We start from the raw sequence: 27,377 nt of genomic DNA on the forward strand, positions 1-27,377 counted from the left end.
CTGCGTCTTTAAATCAATAAATAAACATTTAGGGCAGAGGGGATCGGATCACGAGTCCAGCAGAGGGGATCTGTTCGCGACTGCTGCAGAGGGGATCTGTTCGCGAGTGCGGCAGAGGGGATCTGTTCGCGACTGCTGCAGAGGGGATCTGTTCGCGAGTCCGGCAGAGGGGATCGGTTCGCAAGTGCGGCAGAGGGGATCGGTTCGCGAATCCGGCAGAGGGGATCGGTTCGCCAGTCCGGCAGAGGGGATCGGTTCGCCAGTCCGGCAGAGGGGATCGGTTCACTAGCCTGACAGCAGAGACAATCGATTCCTGAGCCTGACGGCAATACTCTCCTCCAATCTCCTTAAAATGAGGATCCCTTGTATTAGCCATTGCAGTCCTGGTATAAAGCCTCCGCCTGTCCGCTCAATCTCCGCCTCTTATCAAAGTTCAAAGTAAAATTTATTATCAGAGTACATACATGTCATCACATACAACCCTGAGATTCTTTTTCTGTGGGCATACTTAGCAAATCTACAGAACAGTAACTGTACACAGGATCAGTGAACAAACTGTGCAAATGCAAATATAGATAAATAGCAACAAATAACAAGCATGAAATAACAACGTATAACAACCCTCAATATAATAACGTAACAGTCCTTAAATGAGAGTAGCTATCCCCTTTTGGTCAAGAGCCAGTTGATTGGGGGAAGGAAGCTGGCGGTGCGAATCCTAAGGCACACGTACCTTCTACGTGACGGCAACAGTGAGAACAGAGCTTGGCCCGGGTGGTGAGGGTCTCTGATGATGGATGCTGCTTTTCGCGTCAACGTTTCATTAGAAGTGCTCAACGGTTGGAAGGGCTTTACTGGTGATGTACTCAGCCGAATCCACTACCTTCTGCCTCACAGGCATTGGTGGTCCCACACCAGGCCATAATGTATCCAGTCAGCACAGATCTGTACAAGATGGCCAATGTTTTCCATGACATGGTGAACCTCCACAGACTCCTGAGGAAGTAGAGGTGCTGTCGTGCTTTCATATTCTACACCTCTCATCTTTCTTCTCTTCAAAGAGAAGAGCCCCAGCTCGCTCAACCTCTCCTCATAAGACATGCTCTCTAATCCAAGCAGCATCCTGGTAAATCTCCTCTGCATCCTCTCTACAGCTTCCACATCCTTCCTATAATGAGGTGACCAGAACTGAACACGATACTGCGAGTGTGGTCTAACCAGGGTTATAGAGCTGTAACATTACCTCACGGCTCTTGAACTCAGTCCCCTGACAAATGAATCCCAACACGCCATACTCCTTCTTAACCACCGTAACAACTTGTGTGGCAATTTTGAGGGACCTATGGGTGGGGAGCCCAAGATACCCCTGTTCCTCCACACTGCTAAGAATCCTGACAGTTACCCTGTATTCTGCCTTCAAGTTCAACCTTCCAAAGTGAATCACTTCATACTTTCCTGAGGTGAATTCCATCTACCATTTCTCAGCTCAGGTCTGCATCCTGTCAATGTCCCTTTGAACCTACAAACAACCTTCTGCGCCTCTCACAACTCCACCAACCTTGTGTCATTTATAAACTTACTAACCCACCCTTCCATTTCCTCATCCAAGTCATTTATAAAAATGACAAGGAGCAGGGGTCCCAGAACAGCTCCCCAGGAGCACCACTGGTCACCGAACTCCAGGCAGACTGCATTCCACCTAAAACCACCCTCTGTCTTCTGTGGGCAAGCCAATTCTGATCCACACAGCCAAGATGGCATCCCTGGATGCCATGCCTCCTGACTTTCTGAATGAACCTATCGTGGGGAACCTTGACCAACACCTTACTAAAATCCATATCCCCACATCCACTGCTCTACCTTCATCAATTTCAGATTCAGATTCATTTACTTATCACTCGGACATTGAAACATTCAGTGAAATTCATCGTTTCCATCAACAACCAACACCACCCAACAATGTGCTGGGGGCAGCCTACAATTCTGGTGCCAAGAGATAAAAAATGTGCTTTGTCACATCCTCAACTAATGAACTAGGCTCTTGCGGCACAACCTGCCCCTCACAATGCTGACTATCCAGGAGAGTCACAAGAGGTCCAGGTACAATTCTGGAAAGCCAACTCATGGGCAAAGTGGTAATTCAGCACTAACGTTGATTCAACAAAGGATGCTCGACAGTTGTGGCGGAGTTTGAATACTATCACCTCTTATGAAGTTAAGTCAAGCAACATGGACGAGAGCAGGGCTTCGCTTCCAGATGAGCTCAGTGCTCACCTGTGCTCGCTTTGGCCATCAAATCATGAAGATACCATCAGGGACTCCCACATCTCCTGATGATTATAATATTTCAATCTTTGAGGCCAACGTGCAAGCAGCCTTCAAGAGGGTGAATCCACGAAAAGCATCCAGCCCAGATAGTTACCTGGCCAAGTATTAAAGACCTGCGTTGATCAACTGGCTGGAGTGTTCACTGAGATATTTAACCTCTCTCACCAGCAGTGTGTGATACCCATCTGCTTCAAGCAGGCTTCAATTATACAGGCGCCTGAGAAGAGCATGGTGACCTGCCTCAGTGACTCCAGCAGCACATACATCCACAGTGACCAAGAGTTTTGAGAGGATGGTGATGAAACATATCAACTCCTGCCTTAGAAGCAATTCAGATCCACTCCAATTTGCCTTCTGGAGCAATGGATCCACAGCAGATCCCATCTTGTAGGCTCTTCACTCAACCCTGGAACATCTGGACAGCAAAGATGTATACATAAGGATAATCTTTATCAAGTACAGCTCAGCATACAATACCATCATCCCCACAAAACATCAATAAGCTCCAAGACCTTGGCCTCAATACCCCTTTGTGCAATTGGATCCTTGATTTCCTCACTTGCTGATCTCAATCAGCATCAATATCTCCTCCACAATCCCCATCAGCACAGGCACACCACAAGGCTGTGTGCTTAGCCCCCTGCTCTGCTCACTTATGACTGTGAGGCTAAGCATAGCTCTGAGCCAATTTCAAGTTAGCCGATGTAGGCCGAATCAAAGGTGATGATGAGTCAGCATCTGGGAGGCCTGGCTGAATGGTGTCATAAAAACAACCTCTTACTCAACATCGGCAAGTCCAAAGACCTGATTATTGACTTCAGGAGGAGGGAACCAAAGGCCCATGAGCCAATCCTCATCAGAGGATCAGAGGTGGAGAGGGTCAGCGACTTTAAATTCCTCGGTGTTATCATTTCAGAGAATCTGTCCTGGGCCCAGCATGTAAGTGCGATTACGAAGAAAGCACAGCAGCTTCTCTACTTCCTTAAGAGTTTGTGGAGATTCGGCACGACATCTAATACTTTGACAGACTTCTATAGATGAGAGTGGTGGACAGCTTACATCACGGTCTGCTATGGAAACACCTACGCCCTTGAATGGAAAAGCCGACAAAAAGTAGAGGATTCAGCCCAAAACCCTCCCAACCATTGAGCACATCCACGTGAAATGATGTTGCAGGAAAAGATCATCCATCATCAAGGATCCCATAACCCAGAACATGCTCTCTTCTCACTGCTGCCATCAGGGGGTGGAGGGAGCTACAGGAGCCTCAGGACACTCACCTCCAGGTTTGAAGCCTCAACCATCAGGCTCTTAAACCAAAGGAAATAACTTTACTCGACTTCACTCGGCCCATCACTGAACTGTTCCCACAACCTATCGACTCACTTACAACCACTCTTCACCTCATCTTTTTGATCTATTTAAAAAATGTATTTATTATTATCATTTCTTTTTGTATTTGCACAGTTTGTTGTCTTCTGCACTCTGGTTGATCCCCCTAGTTGGACAGTCTTTCATTGATCCGGTTATGGTCATTTATTGAGCACGCTTGCAAGAAAATGAACCTCAGGTTGGGCGTGATGACATAAATTTGCTTTGAATGCTATGCCTCTCCAAATTCCTACTTACTTACTTAAGCCCATCACCCCAGAGTCCTCAGTCCAGGGCCAGTCTTTCAAATTGTCGCTGCCAGGGACGGGGTCTTTGGAGCTTTGGATGGCATTTCTGTCGCTCTGGGTTTTTATGGGATGGGGCTGCTAGCCTCATATACAACCCTCCTCCTTCCACAGCCGGGCTTGGGACCATCCATGACAGAGTTTTCAAATGCCTAAAGGAAATGAAAAGAGGGAAATGGAATTTAATGCGTGGAAGTGTGAGCTAATGCAGGAGAAATGCAGAAAGGGAGGGAAACAGGGTGTATGTGACAGGACATAGAACATGGAGCAGTACAGCACAGGAACAGGCCATTCAGCCCACAGTGTTGTGCTAAACCAATTACATTAGTAATCAAATGGACAACTAAATTAATCTCTTCTGTCCATACGATGTCCATATCCTTCAATTTTCCTCACATTCATCTGCCTGATTGTCTCTTAAAAGTCTCTAATGTATCTGTCTCTACCCCCACCCCAGGCAGCACATTCCAGGCACCCACCACTCTGAGTAAAAATCTTACCCCTCTCACCTTAAATGCATGGCCTCTGGTATTAGACATTTCAACCCTGGGAATAAGGTACTGTCTGTCTACTCTATCTATGTCTCCCATAATCATTTAAACCTCTGTCACATCTCCCTTCAGCCTCCCCAGAGAAAACAACCCAGGTTTGCCCAGCCTGACATGCCCTCTAATCTGAACCTCTTCTGCACCCCCTCCAAATGAGGAGAATGAGAGAGGGGCTCTGGGGACTGAGTGAACGGGACACAGGGAGGATGTTCCTGACAACAGAACTGGGAATCACTCCCTCAGGATATCGAGAATGCTGCTTAGAGCCAGGAACAGGAGAAAGTACTTCATCCGGGGGGGAGAACCTGTGGAATTCTCTCCACACAAGGTGGAGGAGGCCAACTCTCTGAATGTTGAGGAAGAAGTTAATTATGTTGTCAAGGGGATTAACAGAGATGGGAGAAGATAGTGAAGTAGAAGTGAGCCTGACTGTGAGAAATGTCATCTTCCTGCGTCTGTGAAATGAGTATTTAGCTGTAGTCAGCCTTTGAAAGCCCTTTTGTCCAATCCCAATTATTTCTTACTGGAGACACCTCTCTAAAATATTTCACATCTCAACAATAGGGTTCAAATTCAAATTTTTTTTTTAAGATTATGAGGACACGCAGTCCTCTTTTATTATCATTTAGTAATGCATACATTAAGAAATGATACAACTTGTTCCTCCAGAATGATATCACAGAAACACAAGCCAAACCAAGACTAAAAAAAGACTGACAAAAACCACATAATTATAACATATAGTTACAACAGTGCAAAGCAATACTGTAATTTGATAGAAGAACAGACCATGGGCACGGTAAAAAAAATCTCAAAGTCTCTCGAAAGTCCCATTATCTCATGCAGACAGTTAAAGGAAGAAAACTCTTCCTGCCATGAGCTTCCAGCGCCGCAAACTTGCTGGTGCAGCACCCTGGAAGCACCCGACCACAGTCCGACTCCGAAAACTTCCAGCCTCCGACCAGTTCTCTGGCACCGAGCACCATCTCTGCTGAGCGCTTCCACTCTGGCCCTGGCAACAGGCAATAGGCAAAGTCGAGGATTTGGGGCCTTCTCCTCTGGAGATTCTCGATCGCACAGTAGCAGCAGCAGCGAAGTAGGCATTTCAGAAGTTTCTCCAGATGTTCCTCTGTGCTCCTCACAGCTGTCACCATCAAATCAGGATTGTGCACGGCCCCCTACTTCACAAATACGATATCAATTCAGAGCGGCCGCTGCACCGCATCCCACCGTCATCTTCTCCTCCCCTCCTTTAATTGTTATTCAACTACATCCATGAATACAGCCAAACAAATAGTGTTCCAAAAGACATAGGAGCAGAATTAGGCCATTCAGCCCATCGAATCTGCCCTGCCATTCCATCATGGCTGATCCTGGATCCCACTCAACTCCACACACCTGCCTTCTCGCCAAATCCTTGGACACCTGACCAAAAAGGAAATGGTCGGCTTCCACCTTAAATATACCCACGGACTTGGCCTCCACTGCAGTCCAGAGCATTCCACAGATCCACTACACTCTGGTTAAAAAAAATTCCTGCTTACCTCTGTTCTCAAAGGTTGCCTCTCAAATTTGAGGCTGTGCCCTCTAGCTCTGGATACCACCACCACAGGAGACATCCTCTCCACCCGATCTAGTCCTTTCAACAGTTAGTAGGTTTCAATGAGATCCCCACGCATTCTTCTAATTTCCAGTGAGTACAGGCCCAAAGCTGACAAACGTTCCTCATATGTTAACCCCTTCATTCCTGGAATCATCCTCATGAACCTCCTCTGGACTCTTTCCAATGACAACACGTGCTTTCTGAGACATGGGGCCCAAAACAGTTGACAATGTTCCAAGTGCAGCCTGACTAGCGTTTGATAAAGGCTCAGCATTATCTCCTTGCTTTTATATTCTATTCCCTTTGAGATACATGGTTCCTCCAGGGTCAAGGTGCAAAGCATAGTACGAATAACATATAGTTACGACAGCAGAAAAACAAAGCACAAAAGATAGCATGGCCCATTCCCTGGTGATTGATGGTGTATGGGAGGCCCTCATCCAGCTTGTCTTCCAACGAGGGAACACTGAAGGGCAGGACCCGACTGAGCACGGACTCCAGCACGCCTGCTGTGCCTCTGCTCTTTTCCACACTACGTCAGCGTCTCCTCTCCTGGGTGGCTGCATCAGGCGACCTGGCGGCACGAGGGCCTGGACCACACAACCACCAAGCAGATGCCGCTTCTCCGCCAAGTCTCACCAATGGACCAGTGCAGTATTCTACAAGCAGCAGTAAAGCAAGCCCTTTTCCTCCCTCCAGCCCCCCTGTCCCATCTCCTGCCTATACACACACACAGTCCCTTAAGCAGTGATAAAGCAAGCCCTTTTCCTCCCTCCAGTCCCCCGTCCCATCTCCTGCCTATACACACACACAGTCCCTTAAGCAGTGATAAAACAAGCCCCTTTTCCTCCCTCCAGCCCCCCTGTCCCATCTCCGGCCTATACTCATACACAGTCCCTTAAACAATGATAAAACAAGCGCCTTTCCTCCCCTATCTTCTCACCCACCATTCTGGTTAGCCTGATGGAATTAAATCCAGCCCCCCAATTCTAATTTGATTTTGCACTTCACAACTGTCTGCATTTGAAGCACTGATTGTCACATAGCACCAGGTTCTTCCTTTGCTGTCTACACTCAATTTAACTCGCTGCCATTCCTCAGTGCACCTCTCCTTACCCCATCCCTCCCTTCCCACATCTGATTTATCCTCTAAAATCTGCCTCTTCGTCTCTCCCTCACCCACTTCCTCTGCATCCTCCCCTTCCCTATCTCCATGGAGGAGAACATAAACAGCTCCTCCATGGAGGGGTAGGAGCACCGAGTTTCTGGGAGGGCTCATAATGGAAAATCTCAGCTAATACCACACCATCTCTCCACAGCAGTGTCGCCACTTCCTGAGGAGATTGAAGTGAGCGAGGCTCCCCCCCACCACCCCATTCTAACCATGTTTTACGGGAGCACCATTGAGTGTCCTGACCAGACACTCACCGTCAATTACGGGAATGGCAAGGCATCTTACCGGGAAACCCTGCTGACAGGATTGATCGGGGTCTCTTCCACCCACGAGAGATATTTATCAAGAGCGCTGCCCTTAACATCATCAATGATCTCTCCCATCCACCCAACAATCTCTTTGACCGCTCTTCACCATCAGGCAGGAGGTACACAGTATTAGGACAAGAACTGTTAGGATGGGAAACAGCTTCTTCCTCCAAGCCATAAGACTGCTGAACTCCCTGCCACCACCCAGGTCTCATCACGTACGAACTGCCAGTAGTGCTATACTGTTTACTTTGTAACTTGCGCCGCAAATGCACCTCATACTAAACGTCAACCTTCTGGGATATGCTGTTTGCGGTAATGTTACATTACGTGTCGTGTGTGAGATATATGCATCGTGTTATTGAGTGAGTGAGTGAGACACAACACGGCACAGGCTGCACCGGCCCACCGAGACGCGCCGCCCGCCAACCTACCTATTAACCCCAGCCTAATCACCCGACCATTTACAATGGCCATTTAGTGCATCCTTGAACTGTGGGAGGACAAGAAGACAGCTCCGGAGGAATGTTGTTTCGTTTGGTGGTATACATGTCTGAATGAAAATGAACTTGAACTTCTTCCCTCCATCCCCACCCCCACCCCCGCAATTCCACTTCTCCCCCTCTCCCGCTTCCCTCACTCTCACTGCGCAGGCGCACCCTCACCAACATGGTGTCCTGATATTCCCGAGTTCCCGAAAAACGGAAACACTCTTCCTGTACCCCGGAAACGCTCTGACGTCAGGCGAGTCCGTCCGGCGATGGACCGAAGATAAACACAGAGGAAGAGAGGCGGAGGGAGAGGTAAAGGGGGAGGGGGAGGGAAAAGGTATGGGGAGGAGGAGGAGGAGGCTGGCAGGGAGAGTCGCCTCCGCCCTCCACAGACCCCAACCCATCATCTCATTCCCCACCCCCAGACTCCCTAACCCCTTAGCTTCATCGCTCCGACACCCTCCTCTCATACCGTCTTCTCTCATACCCCTCATCTACTTCCCCCTCCCCTCACCTACTTCCACTTCCCCTCCCCTCATACCGTCTTCTCTCATACCCCTCATCTACTTCCCCCTCCCCTCATCTACTTCCCCCTCCCCTCCCCTCCCCTACTTCCCCCTCACCTCACCTACTTCCCCTCCCCTCATCTACTTCCCCCTCCCCTCCCCTCATCTATTTCCCCCTCCCCATCTACTTCCCCCTCCCCATCTACTTCCCCTTCCCCTCATCTACTTCCCCTCCCCTCATACCGTCTTCTCTCATACCCCTCATCTACTTCCCCTTCCCCTCATTTACTTCCCCTCCCCTCATTTACTTCCCCTCCCCTCATTTACTTCCCCTTCCCCTCATCTACTTCCCTTCCCCATCTACTTACCCTCCCCTCATCTTCCCTTCTCTTACTCCTCCTGCTCTCACTCCTCCCATCTCTCTCCCCCGTATTTCCTCCCTTATTCCTTTCCCTCTCCTCCTCTTCTCATCCCTCCCTCCCATCCTTTCACCCCCTCACCCTATGTCCCTTCAGCCCATCCTTTTGTCATTCCCCTCCTGTCTCTCCTCTCACCACCTCCCTTCCCGTCCCATCCTCCTTCCCCTCCTGTCTCCCCTCACCCACTCCGTGTTATCCTCCCCCTTCCCCTCCCATCCACCATAACCCCCCACCCTTCAACCCCTCATACCCCACCCTCTCCCTTTCTTCTTGTAGTTTCTCCCTCTCCACTTCCCTCATTGTACCCCCTCTCTTCAGGCTATCACCCCTCTCACCTCTGACCCCTCTCTCCATCCCCCCCCCTCAGGCCATCACCCCTCTCTCCATCCCCACCCTCAGGCTGTCAACCCCCCTCACCTCTGCCCTCGCCCCATCCTCAAACCCCTGTCCAATTTCCCCATCCTCCCACTGCAGACCTTCCCCCACTCCTCTCTCACTTAGGACCCAGCCTCCAGCCTCATCTCATTCCCCTACCCTCTAAATCCCCAGCCCCAGCCCCAGCCCCATCCCACTGTCCATTCTGACCCCACACAACCTTCCCCATCTTCCTCCCCCTCATTCCCCATTCTCAACCCAGCACTACCTGTAACCCTCAGTCTGACCCACTCCCTTCGCTGGGACCCCTGGCACCTACCGCTCCGACAGCCTGCCCCAGCTCCCACACATCTCTGTCCCCCAAACCTCACCTGAACGAGTTCTGAGCTGTTAGGTGTTGATCGATTTAGAGGGGAAGGAGTTAGCTGCAACACAGGGAGGGGTGGGCTTGGATTTTCCTATTGCTCCAGTCCGGAGCGAATGAGGAGGAGTGAGATCCCGTGAGCAGCATCGCAGCCCTCAGTCCGCGCGAACGCGAGCAGTGAGCAGGTGCAGGCAGCTCACGCCTCTGATTTGAAGGGATGGGGTGTCTGCGAACGTGTTTGTGTGTGAGCAACTGGAGCTTCCTACCCGGAGCGGGGATCCGGGCTGAGGCGAGGGGTCGGAGAGGGAGAGATGGAGCGGAGAGTCGTCCCTGGAGCCAGAGGGCTGAGGAGCAGGTCTGTTTGCTACTGATGTGATGCGGAGGGTGGCAGCTGGTGGGGAGAGGATGGTGTCGCGCCTGTGTTGCCAAATTCAGTGTCTGACTAAAGTCTAATTGTCACATTCTGACAGGCGGCACTTGTGTAGGAACAAACTGTGTATCTGTCGAGCAGCAGCACGTTTACAATAATGCGCCTACCTTCTTCAAAAATGATTTTCAAACCGTGGCTCCTGCCAGGATCTGAACTTTGGGGCAGCCATTTTAACAAATCAAGCATCTGCCAAGATTAAAGCCAACTGGGGATGTGGAGGGTAAATAACTGCCCCAGTCACTGATTTTAATGTTCTGTAACGCTTTGAGAAAGTGTTTATGGGGTTGAATCGCTTCGGCTGAGATAGAGAGAGAAGATGGCTCCTCCTTTAATGTTTCACACAGACTGGGTGATCAGTTGGAGTAAACAAGGCAGTTTCCAATCTCATTTTTGGTGCTTTATTTTAGAGAGAATAAAGTTTCCCCTACACTCTCCTGTCAGAGGGACAGAATGGGTTAAGCATTGTAACACTTCCCCTAAACTCTCTTGTCACTCCCAGCACAGGGACAGTATGGGTTAAGCACTGTAACACTTCCCCTGAACTCTCCTGTCACACAATCCCAGCACAGGGACAGAATGGGTTAAGCATTGTAACACTTCCCTAAACTCGCCTGTCGCACAATCCCAGCACAGGGATAGAACGGATTAAGCATTGTAACACTTCCCCTAAACTCTCTTGTCACTCCCAGCACAGGGACAGAATGGGTTAAGCATTGTAACACTTCCCTAAACTCTCCTGTCACTTCCAGCACAGGGACAGAATGGGTTAAGCATTGTAACACTTCCCTAAACTCTCCTGTCACACAATCCCAGCACAGGGAGTGCACAGGTCAGACACAGAATGCCGATCCACGTACAGGGAATGAGGGTTCAAACACTTGTGATCTGGAAATTTGAATTAAAAATCAAACCTGCTGTGAACAGTCAGCAGGTCAGAGAGCATCTGTCTGTTTCAAGCTGGACAACTCAGTACTCCCTCCAAGATGGGGCAGTATGGGTTAGTTAGAGAGCACATCTCCCTCTACACTATCAGATCAGCTGTCAGTTTTCCAGGTATCCCAATCATTCCAGGTTTTCTCCATCAGAAATGATCAGAAGCGAACCGCGCCCCCCCCCCCCCGCAGGTCCAAAGGAAGTTTGCAGGAATGATCCTGGGCATGAAAGAGTTAATATGGGGAGTGTTTGCCTCAGGGCTTGTACACGCTGGAATTTAGAAGAATGAGGGGAGATCTCATTGAAACCCATCAAACACAGAAAGGTCCAGGTAGAGTGGATGTGGAGAGGATGTTTCCCGAGTGGAGGAGTCTGGGACCAGAGGCCACTGACTCAGAATAACAGGGACGTTCACTTAGAACCAAGATGAGGAGGAATTTCTTTAACCAGAGGGTAGTGAATCTGTGGAATTCATTGCCACATACGGCTATAGAGGTCAAGTCATTATGTACATTTAAAGCGGAGGTTGATAGTTCTGGATTAATCAGGGCATCAAAAGTTAAGGGAAGAAGGTAAGAGAATGGGGTTGAGAGGGATAATAAATCAGCCATAAAGGAATGACGCAACGGACTTGATGGGCCAAATGGCCTCGTTCTGCTCCCATGTCTTATGGTCAGTTCCCTTACCAAGCTGATGAGATAGTGTATTGGTGCTCACACTGACAGAGGGCGTTGCCACTGTCGAGGCTGTGGTGCTGACAATGATGGCAGAGAGTCTTGTGTACACCACAGTCCGCCCTGCCATCCGACACCCGCTCGTGTTAATCCTTACTTAATCCCACTTCCTGTAGAAACTTTATCCCATGGTAGAGGCAGAGGTTGAAGCTGAGAATAGTTAAAGCCAGAGTTTTAAAATCTTGTTGTGTACAAAGGCCATGGCGGCCGCCAGTGTTCCCGTTGATTTCCTGACCATTTTCCGACCAGTGAACGCTGTTGATAAGTCATTATGTTCAGCTGTGGGCTGCTGGGGCCTGCATAGTGTTCCTGTGCTGTGTGCTCTTGTGTTCTACCACAGGGTATAGTTTTAAGGGAAGGGGGGGAATTTTATCAGGCAAAAGTTTTTACTGCACAGAGAGTAGTGGGTGTGTGGAATGTGCCTTCAGGGAGGTAGTGGAAGGAGATGTGATGGTGGTGTTTACCAGTGGTCACCAACCACCGGGCCGCGGACCGGTACCGGGCCGCGGGGAAACTGTGTGAGTCAGCTGCACCTTTCCTCATTCCCTGTCACCCACTGTTGAACTTGAACATAGGGTTGCCAACTGTCCCGTATTTGCCGGGACATCCCATATATTGGGCTAAATTGGTTTGTCCCATATGGGACCGCCCTTGACCCGTATTTCCCCCGCTAAGGTAGAGCGTTCCTGTGAAACCTTTCGTGCTGAAATGGCGTGAAATGGAGAAGCAATTACCATTAATGTATATGGGAAAAATTTTTGAGCATTCCCAGACCCAAAAAATAACCTAACAAATCATACCAAATAACACATAAAACCCAAAATAACACTGACATACAGTAAAAGCAGGAATGGCAGGATAAATACACAGCCTGTATAAAGTAGAAATAATGTATGTACAGTGTAGTCGGGAAGATGAAGGCAAAACCAATTTGTGGGGGGGGAAATCGACATGTAGGCACAGTGCACATCACATGCGCACACAGGTGCCCACACGAGGCTTCATGGTCATGGTAGGCTTTCCTGGGGTAAAGTGTCCCGGGATTTGACTGCTACTTTTGTCCCTTATTTGGGAGTGAGAAAGTTGGCAATCCTAAAGGCTGATTTATACTTCTGCGTCAACTCGACGCCTTAGGTACGGCGTAGCCGCGAACCCTACGCAGTGCCTACACGGATCCCTACGCCGTAGCCTGACACGCACCTCTCCCAAAATGTAACTACGTGTCGCGGCAATGCAGACTGCAACAACTGTAATTGGTCTGCTTGGTAGCATCGCTTTTCCTCCTACGCTGCAGTAGCTTCCCATTGGGCGACTGAAGGGCAGGGAAGGAACTCTGGCTGCAATGCTTTCCATACCTCCGAAATTATGGAAGACACATTTCGCTTTCACGAAGAAAGACGCTCGCTTGTTTACCCGGAGAAAGACTACCATGACCACGAAGCCTTGCACAGGCAGGTGTGTGCACATGTGGGATGTGCCCGAGTTGCAGAGCGACGCAGACACACCAACGCACAAGTATAAATGCTCACAATGCACGTAGGTCACTTGCGTAGGTTGCGGCGTCGAGTTGACGCAGAAGTATAAATCAGCCTTAACTGTAAAAGACACATTGAGGTGAGTTTAACCCTACTTGAACAACCCCCCCACCCCATCGGCAGGTCCTCAAGAATACTAAACCGGTCCGCGGTGCAAAAAAGGTTGGGGACCCCTGGTGTTTACAACGCTGTTAGACAGACACGTGAACAGGCAGGCAATGGAATCTGAAATCGGTTTATTATAGTCACGTTTACAGTGAAGAGGTTGTTGTACATACTGTTCATACAGATCAAATTACTTCACAGTGTATTGAGGTAGAATAAGGTAAAGCAATAGCATAATGCAGAATAAAGTGTTACAGAGGAAGTGCAGTGCAGGCAGACAATACGATACAAGGTCAAAACAAGGTAGATTGTGAGGTTAGAGTCCAATTTATTGTATCAGGGGACTAAAATAGTTTTATAACAGTGTGATAGAAGCGACCTTTGTGCCTGGTGGTATGTGCTTTAAGGTTTTATATCATCTGCCCAGCGGGAGAAGAGAGGAAGTCCGGGGTGGCTGGGGGTTTTGATTATGCTGGCTGCTTTACTGAGGCAGTGAGGAGTGTAGACAGAGTCTGTGGAGGGGAGGCTGGTTCCTGTGACGTGCTGAGCTGTGTCTCCATCTCTCTGCAGTTTCCTGCGAGGGATGGGGATCGTACAGGGAGATGTGTAGCTACAATTGCCGTCATGCTCAGTACAGACATGAGGGTTTAGGGGCTTGTTCCTATACCATACTCTTCAGTTTTGGGAAATCGCAGGCCGTGTTATCAGCGGGGTGAGCGGCCTTCTGCAACACCGTCCTAATGTTCTGCTCTGTTCCGCAGAGTGATCCAGGGACCTCGTCAGCCGCCATGGCAAACCAGACCGACGTGGTCAACGTGAATGGCTGCATGGCTCCTTCGCTGACCCTTGACTTGCGGTCCTCCCACAACGAGCTGCTCAATGCGGACCTGAGACGCTGCGGCCAACCCAAGGGCCGCAAGGTCTACGCATCAACGGACCTGCAGGCCGCCATGGGGCTGGCTGCGGACGCCAACTCCAAGTGGGTGAAGGACGGGCGGAACCAGATGCGCAAGGCGGCAGAGCACGAGAGACAGGACCAGAACCGCAACATCACCAGCAAGGGAGGAGAAGAAGGGGACGCGGTGAGCAAGGACCAGGCACCATCTCCGGCCAAGGTTGCTGAGCCTGTCCCCAGCAGGAGTAACGGTTTCCTCAGTTACTACATGGGGCTAGAGTTGTCCCTGGAGGGCACATCCCAGAACCTGGACACTCAGCAATCCTCACACCTCTACCGGCATCGAGGGGATGCTGAGAGCTGCCTGGTGCAGGCGAGAGCACAGATCACTGCGAATGGGGAGCAAACAGCAGCAGATGCTGGCCACAGTAGGTTGGACCTTCCCCTGGAGGGCCCCTCCGACGACAGGAAGGGATCCTGCCTCTTCTTCGGGATGAGGAATACCGCCGCTAGTGACGAAGACTCCAGCTGGACCAGCCTGTCCCAGGGCAGTGTGTCCTGGAGTTCACCTGACGACATTGGTAAGGAACAGCTCGGGGCAGTACTGGGCACAGTAACCAGGGAGGTTGTGGCCGTGGTAACTGCAATGGTTGCGGAAGCTACAACCAGCTAATAATGGACTCGAACCATCTCGCCCATGCCAAACTGTTATTCTGCCTAGTCCCATTGACCCACACCTGGACCATAAGTCTTCATACCCCTCCCATCCAAATTTCTCCAAATTACTTATCCAAATTCCTCTTAAATATTGAAATCGAGCCTGCATCCACCACTTACACCGGTAGCTTGTTCTACGTTCTCACCACCCTCTGAGTGAACTACCCTTAAACATTAAACACACTCTCCCCTTAAACATTTACACCTTTCACCCTTACCTATGACCTCTAGTTTTGGTCTCACCCAATCTCAATGGAAATTTTGTTTAAATATTAGCTTTAATTGGCACATGTACGTCAGACATACAGTAAAATGTGTCGTTTGCGACACAGTGCTGGGGGCAGCCCACAGGTGTCACCGTGCTTTCGGCACCAACATAACGTGCCCACAACTTACTAACCTTCCCCGTACGACTTCGGAATGTGGGAATGTACAAACTGCTTACAGACAGCAGTGGGAATTGAACCCCAGTCTTACAGTTGCCACTGTAAAGTGTCATGCTACTATGCTTGATTGCATTTAATCCTCATCTAATCCCTCAATTTGTGGTTCTGTTACCCTGCACCCCTCCTGGCACCCACCTGCACCTGGGACAGGACTGACTGGGAAGCCCAGCAGCTTGCTACAGCCTCTTGCAAACAAACCTATCTTCTTGCCTGTCCATTTCCACATACTCTGTATAGGGAAGTGAGAGAGTTGAAAGGAGGTCCATGAGAATGATTTCTAGAATGAAAGGGTTAATGTATGATGAGCAACTGATGGATCTCGATTTACTCGCTGGGGTTTAGAAAAATAAAGGAGGATCTCATTTAAACCGAAAGTTCTAGACAGAGTGAACATGGAAAGGATGTTTCCAATAGTGGGAGGGTCTAGGACCAGAGGGTACAGACTCAGAATAGAGAGATGTCTGTTTCGAACAGAGATGAGGAAGAATTTCTTCAGCTCGAGGGTGGTGAATCTGTGGAATTCATTGCTACAGTTGGCTGTGGAGGCCAAGGCATTGTGTATATTTAAAGCAGAGATTGATAGGTTCTTAGTAAGGGTATCAACTGTTATAAGAGAAGGCAGAAGAATGGGGTTGAGAGGGATAATAAATCAGCCATGATGGAATGGTGGAGCAGACTTGACGGGCAAAATGCCAAATTCTACCCCTATGTCTTAATATCTTATAGGCTATATCTGTAACCATGCCACAGCCTGTTGATTTAACAGCGTCCTTCACCATCACTGTGAGCAAACACCCCATTCCCTGTCGATCTAACGATCTCCTGTATCAACAGTGTGTGGGGAGACACCCCATTCCCTGTCGATCTAACGATCTCCTGTATCATCACTGTGTGGGGAGACACCCCATTCCCTGTCGATCTAACGATCTCCTGTATCATCACTGTGTGGGGAGACACCCCATTCCCTGTCGATCTAACGATCTCCTGTATCATCACTATGTGGGGAGACACCCCATTCCCTGTCGATCTAACGATGTCCTGTATCATCACTATGTGGGGAGACACCCCATTCCCTGTCGATCTAACGATGTCCTGTATCAACAGTGTGTGGGAAGACACCCCATTCCCTGTCGATCTAACGATGTCCTGTATCAACAGTGTGTGGGAAGACACCCCATTCCCTGTCGATCTAACGATGTCCTGTATCATCACTATGTGGGGAGACACCCCATTCCCTGTCGATCTAACGATCTCCTGTATCATCACTGTGGGGAGACACCCCATTCCCTGTCAATCTAACGATGTCTTATATCATCACTGTGTGGGGAGACACCCCGTTCCCGGTTGATCGAACCGCATCCTTCACTGTCACCGTGTGGGGTGCTGTTCCGTTCCCGGCTGATAATGTGCTTTCTCATCACGGTGTAGTGAGACATCCCATTCTCTGCTCTGTCATTGTGTTCCAGGTAAACACCAGTGACCCTGGAATTGTTTATTGAAACTGGAGGTCTCTGATACCCTTCAGTTTCATTTTTTTTTAAAATGTCCTGGATCACTGGTTTTAACCCAGGGATTTTCATTATGTTGTATGTGGCATTGGTTTATTATTGTAAGTGAAAAACTTATTGTGCCTACTGTTCATACAGATCAAATCATTACACAGTTCACTGAGGAGAGCATGTTACGGATACTTAAGGCAGAGGTAGATAGGTTCTTGATTAGCCAGGGCATCAGAGGGTTATGGGCTGAAGGCAGGAGAGTGGGGATGACTGGAAGAATTGGATCAGCATGATTGAATGGCAGAGCAGACTTGATGGGCTGAATGGCCTACTTCTGTTCCTATATCTTATGTTCTATGGATATCCTGGTAGCAGTTAGTACAATGCTATTTCATCTTGGCTGTCGGATTTCAGAGTTCAATTCCAGCGCCATCTGTAAGAAGTTTATATGTTCTTCCCGCGAGCTTATGGGTTTCTTCTAGGTGCTCCAGTTTCCTATCATAGTCCAAAGACATAGCAGTTGGTAGATTAATTGATATTTGTAAATTTCTTGAAATTAGGCTAGGGTTAAAGCAGGGGGTTGCTGGGTGATGCGGCTCGTAGAAACATAGCCACAAAGTTGTGCCGAACATGTCCCTACATTAGAAATTACTAGGCTTACCCATAGCCCTCTATTTTTCTAAGCTCCACGTACCTGTCCGGGAGTATCTTAAAAGACCCTATTGTATCCGCCTCCACCACCGTTGCCGGCAGCACATTCCACGTACTCATCACTCTTTGAGTAAAAAAACTTACCCCTGACATCTCCTCTGTACCTACTGATTAGACTTGAAAGTCCTGTTCTGCGCTGAATTTCTAAATAAATAAATAAATAAATATCAGGATGCGGAATAGGGTGTAACAGCTCAGAGAAAGTGCAGTGCAGTAAACCAGCGGTCCCCAACCAGCGGGCTGCAAAGCATGTGCTACTGGGCCGCAAGGAGACGATATGAGTCAGCTGCACCTTTCCTCATTCCCTGTCACGCACTGTTGAACTTGAACATAGAGTTACCAACTGTCCCGTATTTGCTGGGACATCCCGTATATTGGGCTAAATTGGTTTGTCCCATACGGGACGGCCCTTGTCCCGTATTTCCCCTGCTAAAGTAGAGCGTTCCTATGAAACCGTTCGTAAGCCAAAATGGCGTAAAGCAAAGAAGCAATTACCATTAATGTATATGGGAAAAATTTTTGAGCGTTCCAAGACCAAAAAATAACCTAACAAATCATACCAAATAACACATAAAACTGAAAATAAGTAGTACTAACATATAGTAAAAGCAGGAATGATATGATAAGTACACAGCCTGTATGAAGTAGAAATAATGTATGTACAATATAGTCGGGAAGGTGAAGGCCAAACCGATTTGTGGGGAAATAATCGGCACGTACGCACACATGCACCTCACGCATGCGCACACAGGTGCCCGCGCAAGGCTCGTGGTCATGGTAGCCTTTCCTGGGGTAAAGTGTCCTGGGATTTGACTACCTCAAAGTTGCTGGTGAACGCAGCAGGCCAGGCAGCATCTCTAGGAAGAGGTACAGTCGACGTTTCAGGCCAAGACCCTTCGTCCTGACAAAGGGTCTTGGCCTGAAGCGTCAACGGTACCCCTTCCTAGAGATGCTGCCTGGCCTGCTGCATTCACCAGCAACTTTGATGTGTGTTGCTTGAATTTCCAGCATCTGCAGAATTCCTCTTGTTTCCGGGATTTGACTGCTACTTTTGTCCCTTATTTGGGAGTGAGAAAGTTGGCAACCCTAACTGTAAAAGACATGTTGAGATGAGTTTAACCCTACTTGAACACCACCCCCCCCCCCGCCGCGCCAACGGCTGGCCAGTCCGCAAGAATATTGTCAATATTAAACTGGTCCGCAGTGCAAAAAAGGTTGGGGATCCCTGCAGTAAACGATAAGGTGCAAGATCATTACGAGCTAGATTGTGAAGTCAAGATCATCTCATACAAGAGGTGTGCTCAAGACTACACACCACTAAAACTGGCCCCTCTGCTCCATGCAGACTCTTGCCTTCCTGAGCCAGTCTCATTTGCCTGTGTTTGGCCTATTTCCCTTGAAAGCAGGAGTTCCCAACTTTTTTTAATGCTATAGACCCTTACCATTAATTGAGGGGTTCCAGGACCCCAGGTTGGGAAGCCCTTCCTATTAATATACCTGTCCAAGCAACCAAATGAAACAACATTCCTCCAGACCGGGGTGCACCAACAAAACATGTATCACACACAGCTCATAAAACAAGATATTACCACAGATAAGTTAGTAAAATTATCATTCAAAATGCATGTAGTGCACAACACCGGTAATGTGGTGTCCAGCACCAGTGTTGTATCCACCTCTGACAGCTTGTTCCATGTACCAACACTCTATGGGTGATAGCCCATCCCTCAACTCCCTTATAGATCTCCTGCATTTCCCCTCTCACCTTAAACCTATGCCCTCTAGTTTTGGACTCCCCTACCCTGGGGAAAATGTGACCATCCACCTCATCTGTGCCCCCCATGATTGTATAAACCTCTAAGGACAATTATTCTGACACTTGGCCAGCAGAACAATCCACTAGCCTGAATACCTCTCCCTTTATTTCACTCCACCCCTGTATCATGCCCTTACCACAGTGACATAGTGGTTAGTGTCATACTTCCGTGCACCAGCAGTCAGTGCCCAGGGTTCAAATCCCGCTGTCGTCTGTAAAGAGTTTGTGCCTTCTGCGTAGATTTCCTCCGGGTGCTCTGGTTTCCTCCCACAGTCCAAAGACATACGGGTTAGGATTAGTAAATCTTGGGCATGCCATGGGGGCATGGTGATATTTGTGAGCTGCCCCCAGCACATCCTCAGACTGTGTTGGTTGTTAACATAAACGATGCATTTCACTGTGTTTCAGTGTACATGTGACAAATAAATCTAATCTTTAAATCAACTCCCCATTGATGTATTTTGCCTCTTACCCACACTAAGGATAATTTTGCAGAAGCTCATTCCATCTCTGAGATGTGGGAAGTAACCAGACTACCCAGGGGAAACCCATATGGTTACAGGGGGAACGTGCAAACTCCACACAGACAGTGCCCAAGATCGGTATCGATCCAGAGTCTCTGGTGCTGTAAGTTATCAGTACTACCTGCTGTGTCACTGAGATGTCCACACCTCAGACGCTGCTCCACACAACCAGAATTGTTTAATAGGAATATGGGGAGCTTCCCTCCAGAACTTCTGGAAGCTCAAAGTTAAACATTGTTCTGCATGACTTTCCGGTTTGGTGATCTGTAATTGAGTTACATAGAACATGAACCAGTACAGCACAGTACAAACCCTTCAGCCCACAATGTTCTGCCAGCCCTTTAACCCACTCCAATGTCAATCTAGCCCATCCCTCCTACATAATCCCTCATTTTTCTTAGAGTCTCTTAAATGTCCGTAATATATCTGCCTCTACCACCACCCTGGCAATGTGTTCCATATATCCACCACTCAGAGTGGAAAGAACCTACCTCTGACATCTCCCCCTATGCTTTCCTCCAATCACTTTAAATTATGCCCCCTCTTTTTAGCCTTTTCCACCCTGGGAAAAAGTCTCTGACTGTCCACTCGATCTATGTCTTTTATCATCTTATGCACTCCCATCCTCCTTTGCTGCAAAGATTTGGTGACAAAAGTGAAGGCAGCCTCTGATTGACCTTTGGCCTTTGGCCATTGTTAGTTAATGGAAGTTTAACACAAATTTGAGCTACAGTATGCATTTCCTGCCTTGGAAGTATGTGATGGATAGTGTATGTGAATGCTGCAAATCTGGGGATCAGTGGCCCTGTGAATGTTAGGGCAGGTAAACATTCCCCCTAAACTGTAGCCTGACTGTGGAACTGACCAGTGTAAACTTCTGCTCGGCTCCCTGGTTAGGGGAGTCCTTGTGTTGGCCCAAGGCCAGTGTGATGTGGATCAGGTGTGGTATAGGGAGATAGTGATACAATTTACAACCCTCCGACCCACCGTCAGTACTACTCCCACAGTGGATTCCTCGCACATCCCAAAGACCATAAGGCACAGGAACCATCAGCCCATCGAGTCTGTTTTGCCATTCCATTACGGCTGATTTATTAACCCTCTCAACCCCACATCCTGCCTTCTCCTCGTAACTTTTGACTCCCTGACTAATCAAGAACCTATCAACCTCTGCTTTAAATGTATCCAATGACTTAGCCTCGAAAGCTGACCGTGGCAATGAATTCCACAGATTCACCACACTCTGCCGAAAGAAATTCATCTCTTTTCTAAATGGATGTCCCTCTAGTCTGAGGCTCTGCGCTCTGATCCTAGACTCCCCCTGCCCCCCCCATAGGAAACATCCTCTGCACATCCACTCTAGGCTTTTTAATATTCAATAGGTTTCCGTGAGATCCCCCCCCACCCCAATTCTTCTAAACTCCAGTGAGTACAGGCCCAGAGCCATCAAACACTCCTCGTACATTAACCATTTAATTCCTGGAATCATTCTCATGAACCTCCTCTGGACAGACATACAGGTTCGGGTTATTGAGTTGTGTTCATGCTATGATGGTACCAGAAGCATGGTGACGCTCGCAGGCTGCTCCAGTGCATTCTTGGACCATTTCAAATGCTGCATTTCACTGTATGCTTTGATGCACATGTAACAGATAAACCTGATCGTACTATTTTTGAAAGAAATAGACTTTTGGCAGTCCTGGGTTCCCTGGTCAGTGTGCAGTATCCATAATGAAGGACATGCCCGCTTTTCTTTGCTGCCGTTAGGGAGCAGGTACAGGAGCTTGAAGGCACAACTCAATGTTTCTGAATGGACGATGAACCCATGAACTCTACCTCACAATTTTGCTCTCTCTTTTCACAATTTATGGATTTCTATGTATTTTTTATTGTGGTTATAATAACTTTTATGTCATGCAGTGTACTGCTACCACTCAACAACAGATTTCACGACATCTGTCAGTGATAATAGACCTAATTCTGATCGAAATTGAGATGTCATGTTATAAGCCACTGTTTTGATCTGCCCTGCATAGTCCTGACCCAGGGTCTCGTTTATCAAAGAGCTCAGTCTGCATCATTAAAGAGATGACGCTTAGATTAGATTAGATTGGATTATGAGAACACTCAGTCCTCTTTTATTGTCATTTAGAAATGTATACATGCATTAGGAAATGATACAGTGTTTCACCGGAGTGATATCACAGAATACAGGACAGACCAAAGACTAACACTGACAGAGCCACATAATTATAACATATAGTTACAGCAGTGCAAAAGGATACCATAATTTGATGAAGAACAGACCATGGGCACAGTGAAAAAAAAAGTCTCAAAGTCCTGAGTCGATCGACTCTCCCGAGTCCCCGATAGCAGGCGGCAAAAGGGAGAAACTCCCTGCCATAAACCTCCAGGCACCGTCAACTTGCCGATGCCTTGGAAGCAGCCGACACTGAGTCCATCCGTCCGAAAACTTCGAGCTTCCGACCAGCCTCTCTGATCCAGCCTCCTGAGTGCCATCCTCTGCTGAGCGCCTTCGACCTCTCCCCGGCCGCTGAAACACGTAAAGCTGAGGATTCCGAGGCCTTCTGCTCCGGAGATTCCGGTTACCACACAGTAGCAGCGGCAGCGAAGCGGGCATTTCAGAGGTTTTCCAGATGTTCCTCCGTGCTCTCAGGTCTGCCTCCATCAAGTCAGAACTGTGCACGGTCCCCTACTTGACAGATAACAGATATCATCACTGAAGTGGCTGCGCGCGCTACCGTCGCGCCGCCATCTCCCCCCCCCCCGCGCATCTTGTCAGCAGTTCTGGTCACTGCAGTACGAGAAAGACGAGATTATACTGGAGAGGGGATTCACCAGCATGTTCAGACCATAAGACATGGGAGCAGAATTAGGACATTCAGTCCACTGAGTCTGCTCTGCCATTCCATCATGGCTGATTTGTTATCCCTCTCAACCCCCTTCTCCTGCCTTCTCCCTGTAACCTTTGATGCCCCAACAATCAACAACCTATCAGTGTCCACTTTAAATATGCCCAATGACTTGACTTCCACAGCAGTCTGTAGTAATGGGTTCCACAGGGGGTCTACTGTAACATTCGAAAACTCCAGCGGTGATGGCCAAGGTACCCTACAATTGTACCTGCCCGAAATTGCCCTCCCAATTGTGCTTGATCCTGCTGTCAGTCCTGATGTCCCTCTGCACACCCACAGTCCACACTGCCAACTTGTTCTGTCTGCTCACAGACTTGGATATAGTAACACTTGTTGCGGATTGGGTACCATTCCAATGGCACTTCACTCACTTCCGTCTCCCACTCCACTTTCTCTCTGTTAATCAACCAGCGTGTCCTGCTTCGTTAGCCTGCGACGCAGGTCATTGCATCCCAGGGATTTCTCACTACTTTCTCCATTTCCAATATCTAGCTGGACGGCACAGTAGCACAGCGGTTTACAGAAGGCTTTACACCACCAGTGACCTGCATTCAATCCCTCTCGCTGACTCAGGTGTTTGTACATTCTCCCCATGACTGTGGGTTTCTTCCGAGTTCTCCTGTTTCCTCCCAGAGTCCAAAGATGTACAGGTTAAGGTTAGTGAGTTGTGGGCAGGCTCTTTTTATTTTAATTTATTTATTTTATTTAGCGATACAATGTGAAACAGGCCCTTCTGGTCCAATGAGCCACACTGACCAACGTCCCAGCCGTTTAACCCTAGCTTAATCACAGGACAGTTTACAGTGACCAGTTCACCCACTAACCAGTTAGATTAGTTGGCACCGGAAACATGGCGGTACCTGTGAGCTGCCCCCAGCGCAACCTCAGACTGTGTTGGTCATTGGCGAGCTTCACTGTATGTTTCAATGTTTTGATGTACATGTCAGAAGTAAAGTGAATCTTTAGAAATCTTTTCCTACCACTACCTTCTCAGAACTTGTTACATACTCCATAGGTCTAGTTTCTGGCTGTTCTCCAGAATGAAATAGATAAAGTAATTGTTTAACTACCATGCCGAGGATGCCACGGTAGCGTAACGCTAGTACAGCTCAGGTCATTGGAGTTCAGATTTCAATTCCGATATCCTCCTTTAACAAGTTTGTATGTTCCTTTCTGAGAAATGCATGTGTTTCCTGCAAATGCTCCAGTTTCCTCCCACAGTCCAAAGACCTGCCTGTCAGTAGATTAATTGGTCCTTCTACACTGCCTTGTGATTAGTCTGGGGTTCAATGGGGGGGTTGCTGTAAATTGTCCTGTGATTAGTCTGGGGTTAAGTGCGGGGGGTGGGGTGTCGTAAATTGTCCTGTGATTCCTCTGGGGCTAAATGGGGGCGGGGGGTTGTTGTAAATTGTCCTGTGATTAGTCTGGGGTTAAATGGGGGGGGAGTTGTGGGAAATTTTCCTGTGATTAGTCCGGGGTTAAATGGGGGCGGGGGGTTGTTGTAAATTGTCCTGTGATTAGTCTGGGGTTAAATGGGGGCGGGGGGTTGTTGTAAATTGTCCTGTGATTAGTCTGGGGTTAAATGGGGGGGAGTTGTTGTAAATTGTCCTGTGATTAGCCTGGGGTTAAATGGGGGGGGTTGTAAATTGTCATGTGATCAGTCTGGGTTTAAATGGGGGAGGGGGTTGTAAATTGTCCTGTGATTCCTCTGGGGCTAAATGGGGGCAGGGGGTTGTTGTAAATTATCCTGTGATTAGTCTGGGGTTAAATGGGGGTGGGGTTGTTGTAAATTGTCCTGTGATTAGGCTGGGGTTAAATGGGGGGGTTGTTGTAAATTGTCCTGTGATTAGTCTGGGGTTAAATGGGGGGGTTGTTGTAAATTGTCCTGTGATTCCTCTGGGGCTAAATGGGGGCAGGGGGTTGTAAATTGTCCTGTGATTATTCTGGGGTTAAATGAGGAGGGTGTTGTAAATTGTCCTGTGATTAGTCTGGGGTTAAATGGGGGGGTTGTTATAAATTGTCCTGTGATTAGTCTGGGGTTAAATGGGGGGGTTGTTGTAAATTGTCCTGTGATTAGTCTGGGGTTAAATGGGGGGGGGTTTGTAAATTGTCCTGTGATTAGTCTGGGGTTAAATGGGGGGGATTGTAAATTGTCCTGTGATTAGTCTGGGGTTAAATGGGGGGGGTTGTAAATTGTCCTGTGATTAGTCTGGGGTTAAATGGGGGTGGGGTTGTTGTAAATTGTCCTGTGATTAGGCTGGGGTTAAATGGGGGGGTTGTTGTAAATTGTCCTGTGATTAGTCTGGGGTTAAATGGGGGGGTTGTTGTAAATTGTCCTGTGATTCCTCTGGGGCTAAATGGGGGCAGGGGGTTGTAAATTGTCCTGTGATTAGTCTGGGGTTAAATGGGGGGGGTGTTGTAAATTGTCCTGTGATTAGTCTGGGGTTAAATGGGGGGGTTGTTGTAAATTGTCCTGTGATTAGTCTGGGGTTAAATGGGGGGGTTGTTGTAAATTGTCCTGTGATTAGTCTGGGGTTAAATGGGGGGGGTTTGTAAATTGTCCTGTGATTAGTCTGGGGTTAAATGGGGGGGGTTGTAAATTGTCCTGTGATTAGTCTGGGGTTAAATGGGGGGGTTGTTCTAAATTGTCCTGTGATTAGTCTGGGGTTAAATGGGGGGGGGGTTTGTAAATTTTCCTGTGATTAGTCTGGGGTTAAATGGGGGGGGGGTTTGTAAATTGTCCTGTGATTAGTCTGGGGTTAAATGGGGGGGTTGTAAATTGTCCTGTGATTAGTCTGGGGTTAAGTGCGGGGGGTGGGGTGTCGTAAATTGTCCTGTGATTCCTCTGGGGCTAAATGGGGGCGGGGGGTTGTTGTAAATTGTCCTGTGATTAGTCTGGGGTTAAATGGGGGGGGAGTTGATGAAAATTATCCTGTGAATAGTCCGGGGTTAAATGGGGGCGGGGGGTTGTTGTAAATTGTCCTGTGATTAGTCTGGGGTTAAATGGGGGCGGGGGGTTGTTGTAAATTGTCCTGTGATTAGTCTGGGGTTAAATGGGGGGAGTTGTTGTAAATTGTCCTGTGATTAGCCTGGGGTTAAATGGGGGGGGTTGTAAATTGTCATGTGATCAGTCTGGGTTTAAATGGGGGAGGGGGTTGTAAATTGTCCTGTGATTCCTCTGGGGCTAAATGGGGGCAGGGGGTTGTTGTAAATTATCCTGTGATTAGTCTGGGGTTAAATGGGGGTGGGGTTGTTGTAAATTGTCCTGTGATTAGGCTGGGGTTAAATGGGGGGGTTGTTGTAAATTGTCCTGTGATTAGTCTGGGGTTAAATGGGGGGGTTGTTGTAAATTGTCCTGTGATTATTCTGGGGTTAAATGAGGGGGGTGTTGTAAATTGTCCTGTGATTAGTCTGGGGTTAAATGGGGGGGTTGTTATAAATTGTCCTGTGATTAGTCTGGGGTTAAATGGGGGGGTTGTTGTAAATTGTCCTGTGATTAGTCTGGGGTTAAATGGGGGGGGGGTTTGTAAATTGTCCTGTGATTAGTCTGGGGTTAAATGGGGGGGATTGTAAATTGTCCTGTGATTAGTCTGGGGTTAAATGGGGGGGGTTGTAAATTGTCCTGTGATTAGTCTGGGGTTAAATGGGGGTGGGGTTGTTGTAAATTGTCCTGTGATTAGGCTGGGGTTAAATGGGGGGGTTGTTGTAAATTGTCCTGTGATTAGTCTGGGGTTAAATGGGGGGGTTGTTGTAAATTGTCCTGTGATTCCTCTGGGGCTAAATGGGGGCAGGGGGTTGTAAATTGTCCTGTGATTAGTCTGGGGTTAAATGGGGGGGGTGTTGTAAATTGTCCTGTGATTAGTCTGGGGTTAAATGGGGGGGTTGTTGTAAATTGTCCTGTGATTAGTCTGGGGTTAAATGGGGGGGTTGTTGTAAATTGTCCTGTGATTAGTCTGGGGTTAAATGGGGGGGGTTTGTAAATTGTCCTGTGATTAGTCTGGGGTTAAATGGGGGGGGTTGTAAATTGTCCTGTGATTAGTCTGGGGTTAAATGGGGGGGTTGTTCTAAATTGTCCTGTGATTAGTCTGGGGTTAAATGGGGGGGGGGTTGTAAATTGTCCTGTGATTAGTCTGGTGTTAAATGGGGGGGGTTGTAAATTGTCCTGTGATTAGTCTGGGGTTAAATGGGGGGGTTGTAAATTGTCCTGTGATTAGTCTGGGGTTAAATGGGGGGGTTGTAAATTGTCCTGTGATTAGTCTTGGGGTTAAATGGGGGGGTTGTTGTAAATTGTCCTGTGATTAGTC

General features: G+C 48.3%; 1 protein-coding gene and 1 long non-coding RNA gene across 4 annotated transcripts in view; one reads left to right on the top strand and one right to left on the bottom strand.

The window, feature by feature from the left end:
* Positions 1 to 8,351, bottom strand: part of LOC134349849 (uncharacterized) — a 66,320-nt gene extending 57,969 nt beyond the window's left edge. Inside the window, exons 1-2 of the long non-coding RNA XR_010018786.1 lie at positions 8,303 to 8,351; positions 3,962 to 4,156 (exon numbers count right to left, since the gene is read on the bottom strand). This is a non-coding gene — a long non-coding RNA (uncharacterized LOC134349849). The remainder of the gene's footprint in view (positions 1 to 3,961; positions 4,157 to 8,302) is intronic.
* Positions 1 to 27,377, top strand: part of apbb1 (amyloid beta (A4) precursor protein-binding, family B, member 1 (Fe65)) — a 112,019-nt gene that overhangs the window by 134 nt on the left and 84,508 nt on the right. For 2 of the 3 annotated variants that reach the window (XM_063054795.1, XM_063054796.1), the window contains exons 2-3: positions 8,291 to 8,440; positions 14,291 to 15,005. In XM_063054795.1, coding sequence (XP_062910865.1) covers positions 8,291 to 8,440; positions 14,291 to 15,005 — 865 coding nt within the window. Of the gene's footprint in view, positions 1 to 8,290; positions 8,441 to 9,627; positions 10,148 to 14,290; positions 15,006 to 27,377 lie in introns of those variants that run through there. The other variant, XM_063054797.1, reaches the window with a different exon arrangement.

The sequence above is a fragment of the Mobula hypostoma genome, chromosome 7 (assembly GCF_963921235.1).
Source record: "Mobula hypostoma chromosome 7, sMobHyp1.1, whole genome shotgun sequence".
In the NCBI taxonomy this organism is placed as follows: domain Eukaryota; kingdom Metazoa; phylum Chordata; class Chondrichthyes; order Myliobatiformes; family Myliobatidae; genus Mobula; species Mobula hypostoma.